Source organism: Nannospalax galili, unplaced genomic scaffold (genome assembly GCF_000622305.1).
Source record: "Nannospalax galili isolate Female #2095 unplaced genomic scaffold, S.galili_v1.0 scaffold24937, whole genome shotgun sequence".
NCBI classification, from domain to species: Eukaryota; Metazoa; Chordata; class Mammalia; order Rodentia; family Spalacidae; genus Nannospalax; species Nannospalax galili.
The window spans coordinates 9,922-18,169 of record NW_008338830.1 but is presented as its reverse complement, the minus strand read 5'-3'; the positions used below and the strand labels follow the sequence as shown (position 1 = coordinate 18,169).

At 51.3% G+C, this 8,248-nt stretch overlaps 1 protein-coding gene across 1 annotated transcript; it reads left to right on the top strand.

Annotated features, from left to right (window-relative positions):
* The first annotated feature begins 3,186 nt into the window (after positions 1 to 3,186).
* Positions 3,187 to 4,340, top strand: LOC103734447 (beta-3 adrenergic receptor-like). The gene is given in 2 exon segments (XM_008833380.1): positions 3,187 to 3,904; positions 3,907 to 4,340. Coding segments are annotated over 2 exon segments (1,152 nt in total).
* Positions 4,341 to 8,248: the final 3,908 nt, after the last annotated feature.

Below are 8,248 nucleotides of genomic sequence, written 5' to 3'. Positions count from 1 at the left end.
GAGGCCAGAAGAGGGCATTGGATCCACTGGAACTGGAGTTATGTATAGTTGGTAGCTTAATCTCTGAGTCATCTCTCTAGCGCCAGTTTTTATACTTTGATGGTTAAATCATGTGAATGCATTATCTAGTCAAAAATTAAAATAAAATCACAAAAAATAATAATTCCATACACCAAAATAGCCAAAGGGCATGAGAGGAGAAAGAGTTAGGAGGAGGAAGGAGCCAAGTACTTCTACATGGCTCTGTGGACTCAGAAGGCCTTTGCTAAAAGGGTCTGGCAGATTTCTTCTCACAATCTTTGATCATTGGCTTAATCACTTTCCAAACTCAGGCCTGTTTGTATGGTTTGGGAAATCCCGGTCTTTTTCAAAAAAGTAAACATTTTTACACACTTTCTTCAAATAACAAGGTCAATTCACTAAAGCAGTGACATCCATCCTTTGAAGCTGCCTGACGATGCCCTGGAACCCTTTTCCTTCCCCCATCAACCCTGATGTCTTGAAAGAAAAAAAAAAAAGCCAAGTGATATGTATTTGTTTTAGAGCTTGCTTGTTGAGACTCTTATGACACCCCTTTGAGGTGACTGGCAATATTCTGGAGCATTGCAAAACACAACTGGGAGTGATCACCCTGGTGATCAGCTAGAAACTACAGCCAAGTGGGGCCTGTTCCACCCGGCATGCCTGGGACAGGGCAGGGGAGGGGGCAACAGAGGGGATCCTCGGGGCTCCATGGGACCGTGAAAGCATTTGCTTTGGAGCCCCTGACAAGTCCCACTCCAGGGTTCCCGAGAGCCCAGCTGGTCCTTTTTCCTCAGGGATAATTTTAGGTTCTTTCTTTCCCTCCCAACCTTTCTGACTCCCAAGCCCTGGCTCAGCTTCCCAGAGGGATTGACCAGTGACTATACAAAGTGCTTTAAAAATATAAAGTTCTTCAAAAGAACACACTAGGGGTCACCCTGGAAGCATTTTCCACTATAATTATTTCTCCTTTTGTCCCATTGTTTCAGGGGAAGAAGCAGGACAGCTCAAGGGTCAAGTCCTGATAAAGTGCAAGCTATCTCTCCCGGCGTTTTTGTTTGTTTTGTTTGTTTGTTGTTTGTTTTTCTTTATATGTTCCTGAGATCAAACTCAGGTCCTCCCGCTTGCAAAGCATGCACTTGACCAGCTGAGCCATCTCCCCAACCTCCAGAGGCTTATTTCCAAGTTTTTCAGCCCCATGCCCAATTTGAGAGAAGCTGTTTTAAGGATCTGGAGATTGGGTAGCTGAGCCAGGCCCTGTAAGTCTGGGTGAGGGGTGGGAGTTGGGGGCTCTTGTCTACTTCAGGTATGGGAAAGCTTACTGGGACTGGATGTGAGATTCAGATGCATTTACATACCAAGCCTGTTCTATACACTCACAAATACAATGTGGGGATTTGGGAGATTATTCAGTGCCTAAGAGTGCTTGATCTGCAAGCATGAGGACCTGAACTCTAATCCCCAGCATCCAATAAAGAGCTGGACATGGCTGCATATGCTCATAACCCCAGTACTGGGGAGTGGAGAGAGATGTAGCTCCAAGATCAACCAGCCTAGCCAAAATGAGAGCTTTGCAGTTCGGTGAGAGACCTTGACAAAGGCAATAAAGTAGAGAATGACAGAGGCAGACCCCTGACAGCCTGCTCTGGCCTCACCATGCATGACACCCACAAACTTACCTGTGTGCCCCAAACATAACACACACATACAAAAAAAAATGCAACGCGAATTCTCAGCTTGCTATCTTCTAGTTTCTTATGAGTAACTCCCCAAGAAGTTGGTGTGAACCTTCTACAATAGGGAAGGTTGCAGAACATGTCCTGGGTCCTGGTGTGGGTCATCTGCTGCCCGTGTTCTTTGTGTCCATCATGAGCCAGTGGTGGTGTGTAGGGACCGACCCCCAGGCGAAGCAGTGCCACTACAGTCCAAGTTTATGGAGACCTGGGGATGGTACTGGACAAGCCTTAGCCTCAAACACATTCATCTTTTTCTTTCTTTCTGTGATGGAGATTGAAGCCAGGGCCTCAGGCATACTATTAAGTGCACACAGGGCCACTGAACCACACCCTCCATCCCCATTCATCAGTTTTTATTTTATAATTTATTTTATGTGTATAAGTGTTTTCCCTGCATGTATGTAAGTGCACCCATGCCATACAATGCAATGCCCGAAGATGGCCTTGAACTGGAGTTACAAATGGTTGTTAGCACCATGTGGGTGCTGGAAACAGAACCCAGGTCTTCTGCAAGAGCAGCCAGTGCTCTTAACCGCTGGCTGAACTGTCTCTCCAGCCCCATCCCTTTTTTAATATGTCTTTATGATTGAAGCATTTGAAGAGGCTCATATAGAAATTTTCTAGGAGGAAAGATGTTTGGAAGGGGCAGTGCAAAAGCCAGGGAGGTGTGAGCCAGAAGCTCTTTAGCGTCCCAGGCTACATGATGCCAAATCAAAAGAGAAAGACTGCTGAACTTGGTGATCTCCCTGGCAACTGAAAAGAACAAGAACAAAGAAGTAGAAGGTCAGAGAGCACAGGTAAGACTGGAGAGGGAGGAGGACCTCACCAGCTGAGGCACTGGGAGAGGCGGGACCCTGGCTACCCGCCATTGCTTCATTTGAAGGGCATTAGAGCTGAGAGGGCTAAGTAGCACCCAGCACTAGGGAGGATGAGGCAGGAGGATGTGGAGTTCCAGGCCAGCCTGAGAAATATATGGATACGTCCCAAACGATAAGATACCTTAGGGAAGGCCCCCAACCAGAAAGAGGGGCTCCTGTGGATAGCTTCTTTGCCGCTGGGTAAAGGGTGAGGTGGAAGGTTCTCCCTTCCTGGAAGGAGCTGCTGAACTCCAGGAAGCTGGTGCCCAGGGAGTGCCACGCTAAGTCCCTGGGGCTGGTCATGCCTGGGTGGTCCTATCCACCCTCAAATTCCCTCCAGAGGCCTTTCCTCTCAGGACAATATTGGACGCTGTGCCTTTAAACACAGCCACTCCTCCTCAGAGCAGTGGCATCTAGGGAGTGGGGGGTGAGATGGAGGGAGGCTGACCTATCTCACCCCTGGCAACTAAAGAAGATGGCCCAGGCCTGGGAAGTCGCTCTCTCGTCCTGCTGCCCCTTCCCCTGAGCCAGGGGATCTGGGGGAGCCTTCCCACCCACGACACGCGATGGGGATGGCTCCCTGGCCTCACAGGAACGGCTCTCTGGCTCTGTGGTCAGACACCCCCAACTTGGACCCCAACGCCGCCAACACAAATGGGCTGCCAGGGGTGCCGTGGGCGGCAGCATTAGCTGGGGCACTCTTGGGTCTGGCTACGGTGGGAGGCAACCTGCTGGTAATCGTGGCCATCGCCCGCACACCGAGACTCCAAACCATAACCAACGTGTTCGTGACTTCGCTGGCCACTGCTGACTTGGTGGTGCGACTCCTCGTAATGCCGCCAGGGGCCACTTTGGCGCTCACCGGCCACTGGCCCTTGGGCGCAACTGGCTGCGAGCTGTGGACTTCGGTGGACGTGCTCTGTGTAACCGCCAGCATCGAAACCCTGTGCGCCCTGGCGGTGGAACGCTACCTGGCTGTAACCAATCCTCTGCGTTACGGCTCGCTGGTCACGAAGCGCCGCACCCGGGCAGCGGTGGTCCTGGTGTGGGTCGTGTCCGCCGCCGTGTCCTTTGCGCCCATCATGAGCCAGTGGTGGCGCGTGGGGGCCGACGCCGAGGAGCAGCGGTGCCACTCCAATCCGCGCTGCTGTACCTTCGCCACCAATATGCCCTACGCGCTGCTCTCCTCCTCGGTCTCCTTCTACCTTCCTCTGGTCGTCACGCTCTTCGTCTACGCGCGGGTTTTCGTCGTGGCCAAGCGCCAGCTGCGCCTGCTGCAGCGCCCGCGCCGTGCTCGGCGACCACAGCGGGGACGTGCGCTCCGGTGGACGCAGCCGCCTGCGACCCGCAGCCAGCGCGCCTCCGGCCGCTCCGGGAGCACCGCGCCCTGCGCACCCTGGGTCTCATCATGGGCATCTTCTCTCTCTGCTGGCTGCCCTTCTTTCTGGCTAACGTGCTGCGTGCCCTTGGGGGACCCTCTCTAGTTCCCAGCGGGTTCTTCACCGCCCTGAACTGGCTGGGCTACGCCAACTCCACCTTCAACCCTCTCATCTACTGCGGCAGTCCGGACTTCCGAGGCGCCTTCCGCGGTCTCCTTTGCGGCTGCTGGGACTGCGCACCCGAGGAGCCCCGCGCGGTCGCCGGCCCCACCCGCAACCCTGCGGACGCAGCTGCAGCTCCAGCCAGCCCCTCGGGGTCCAGGCAGAGCCCGGGGTTCAACAGGTAGGGAAGGAGGGGCAGGGGACCAGCGGGTGGGGCAGGATATCCGTCTCCACTTTGGAGTTTGGACTTGGGGCAGGGGCTGGACAGGGTCTATGGCCCGCAGAGGAGACAGCAAGGCGTGGGGATGAAAATGGGACCCAGGGTCTTTTCCTTTCTGGAATCCAATCACCAGCTCTGGGACCAAGAAGGGCCTGCGGGCTCTTCACCCAAGGGCTCACTAAGCACCACAAACAGTTACCGCTGTGCTGTCAGGTTTCTTGGACTCCCGTGGCTGGTTCTAGTTTTAGTTTCTAGCACAGTCCTCTAGTGGCTCAGATTTCTGGCCATCACTACATCTGGCTGAAACTTCCGTAAAGGGCTAGTGAGTGGACTTCCCAACCCCGCCGCCTCAATTCCAGTTTCTCTCAAAGGTTTGATGGCTATGAAGGTGAGTGTCCACTTCCCACGTGAAGGATCCATGACGGACCAGTGTGATTCATCAAGGAACCTGTGAGTGGGATTTTGAGCTGCAGCTCTTCCCCGTGGTCTGGGTTGAAGCTGGAGGGTGGGGTTGCTGTGGCTGGGTGGTTCCTCCTGCCTTTGGAGAGTAAATATGCTTTCCAGAGTTGCGGAGTGACCGCCCCTTCCCTCCAGTGCTTGGGTTCCACCCCCTGCCCTTCACCCCAAAATGTTTTCTTCATTTCGCAGGGCTTCTGGGGCTGTTTTTTAGCCTGAAGGACAAGAGACAGCATCATGGATGTAAAGCCCCTGATTTCAGTCCAGAATGAGCCCTGGGGAGTCCGCAGTGAAAATCTCTATCCTCCAGAGCCTGCTGACTGGACCACGGGATGCAGAGGGGGACACTTAAATGGGTTTCACCATCCTCTTTCTGAGAGAAGTTTCCTCAGACCCACCCTGAATTTTTCACTACTACCTCAGCAGCTGCCGGGGCTGCCCTGGGAGCAGCCCCACAGCCGGGAGTGTCCCTCGCCGTGTGTGTGTGTGTGTGTGTGTGTGTGTGTGTGTGTGTGCGCGCGCGCTTAGGGCAAACAGAGCACACTTACCGCCTTCCTTCTGCTGTCCTGGCCCTAAGGAGGGGCTTGGGGGTCTCTAGACTTCTAGACCCTGCACTATGGTCAGGCTGAGGGCAGAAGGCCAGGGAAAAAAGGTTCTGGGTTTTGTCCCTGGCTCCCTCACCGTGGCTCCCTAAAGCAGCAGCATCTCTCACAGCAGACACAGAATGGCTCTGATCTACCTCACAGTCACAATGGTTTGCCAAGACTCCAGAATCAGGAAGATGAACCATTTTGGAAGGGATCCCTTTTCCATTTAAAATCAGATTAATAAATACTACTGAATGCAGTTTGTCCCTTGCCCTGTTTTCCATTTGTTTTGTTTTCATAATCCATTTGCCGCTTTCCCTTTCGCTGGGAGCTGCCTTTTGACAGGGGCAGTAAATTCAGACTAATCCCTGCCCCTTTCTTCCTAATCCTCATTCAGAGGAACCGGGAGTCTGTTTGGGTAAAAGGCACTGTTGAACCTTTGATTCCCCTTCCTCCCTACTCTTTCTGAAACTTCTGGAATCTGGTTGCAGGAAGTAGCAAAGTCATGTATCATCCACAGAACATTAGCAGGGGATGTGTCCAAGATCAGGGGTCTCTCATACCACAGACCAGCTGTGGTTCATAAGACCTCCAGGATACGAGGAACCACTTTGGTTCAGTGATTTATTATGTACACACATATAATGTATATATAGATATGTGCATATGTGTGTGGTTTTATAACCTCTATCTCTCCCTTCCTGAATTGCAAAAATCTGTTTTCAAGAAGCAAAACTGGAGAGTTACAATTATTAGTCTGTTGATACTTTTTTTCTTATTTTGGTTTTTACTAATCCTTATCTGACCTGTTTCCTATGGAAAGAAAAGTCCTAAGGAAATCACTAGCATTTTATGGGGGCTCTTACTTAGCTGCCTTGAACAAAGACCATGGTCCAAGATAGCCAGTAAATCAGGAAATGTTTGGCATGCCTGTGATATAGCATGCAGTGCACTTGCTGGGTTTGGGGGCCCTAGAATTATGAAACCTTGATCTGCACACAGGACAAGCTACGTGCATTTCCACATATGGGTATTCCCTGCGAACTGGACCTGGTCTATGCAGCTTCTTTTTTACCTGGGGCTCAGGTTTTATTTCTCAGGATGTTTGCATACCGAGGATGGCTTTCTCCTTTCCAACCCAGTGCAGTGTGCGATCTCTGGAGTCTGAATGTAGAAGGCTTCTTGGCCAGGAATCCGCTTTTGAACTATGGCCCTTAGTAAAGAAGGAAATCTTGACTGAGCCTGGGGATAAGAGGGGCTCTTCTCTCTGTCTCTGGATATTTTCCCAACAGCTCTGAGAAAAGTTACCAGGCACCCCTAGGCCAATTTGGAAGGAGGGGCCTCCGGTTTATAGAATTGTCCTTGAAGAGTGTCCAGGAGCTCATACTGATTGGGTCCTGCTTGACACATACCCATGTGCCAACTGTCAGCCTCCTTTGGAGTGTTTAGACTTGAGCTAGGTTGTGGATTCCATCTGCAAATTGTCACCAATGCATCTGACAGCGGCAGAGGCAGTCCTTCTAGCCCTTTCTCCAGCAGCTTGTGGCCAGGTGTCAAACTAAAGGAGATTTACATCCCTGAATGGGAAGCAAACTGCTTTTGCCAACACAAGGCCTGAGCCCTTGAACTCGGGGGAAGACAAACAGCCATGCTCCGACTCTAAAGATGTGAAGACTTACAGAGCTGTGAAAGCTGAAGAATTCTGGAGGCCCTGGCCCTCCAGGAGACTGGGAGCAGAGCTAGCTGGGGCAGAAGTGACAGGGAACAGGGATTGAGTTGGATGGGTGGGACCGCAGAGGAGTCAGCAGGATTAGAGAAAGGAGGACTTTAGTAGCAAACTTTTCTAGAGCTCTTCCCATGGTAGACACTTCTAGCTAAGGGTGGTTAAGTGTGTTATGGTCCTCACAGGTGATCACTAGGCTACAATTCATTACTAACTCATGTCTCAACCCTGTACAACAGCAACAACCTCTCCCCATAGAACATAAACCCCTTTAAAGGGAATGAGGATGAGTGGAATGGTCCTTTCTTGAACCCAGGGTGGCCTGGAACTCCTCCTCCTGCTCCAGCCTCCCTAGTTCAGGAACTGCAAGTGTTCACCACCATGTTCAGCGTTGGGGTGCCTTTTCTAAAACTCCAAAGTCCTCACCCAAGACTTAGGACTGTTAGGTACCCCTGGGTGGCTGTTTGAGGTGCAGCAGGCATGGGCTTTGGGGCAGCCTGGTTAACAGTTTTCATAGGCTGCCAGCTCTCACAGCTAGAAGAAAGCATATAAATAATTTAGTCCTATAAATAGGTGTGGCAGCACACACCTGTAATCTCATCACTCAGAAGGTCTCAAATTCCAGGCCAGCCTTGGCTGGATCATGATAACTTGTCTCAAAAAAACAAAACAAACAAAAAGAAAAATAACTTAGTCTGATCCTTCAACAAAAATGAATAAAGAAAGCCAGGCATGGTGGCTCACGCCTTTAATCCCAGCACTTGGGAGGCAGAGGCAGTCTGATCTCTGTGAGTTCCAGGCCAGCCTGGTCTACCTAATGAGTTCCAGGACAGCTGGGCCTAAAGGGAGACCCTGCCTCAAAAAAAGAAAAAGACATAAAAGAAATAAAGAAATTGAGTTCTAGTACTGGGGATGTAGCTTAGTTGATAGAGTGACAGCATAGTATGCACAAGGCCCTGGATTCATGGTGCACACCTGTAATCCCTGCACTGAGGAGGTAGAGGTAGGAGGATCAGGAGTTCAAGGTCAATTTCTGATAATATAGTGAGTTGGGGGCCAGCCTGGGATACATAAGATCCTGCCTAAAAAAGGAAGGAAGAAGGGAGG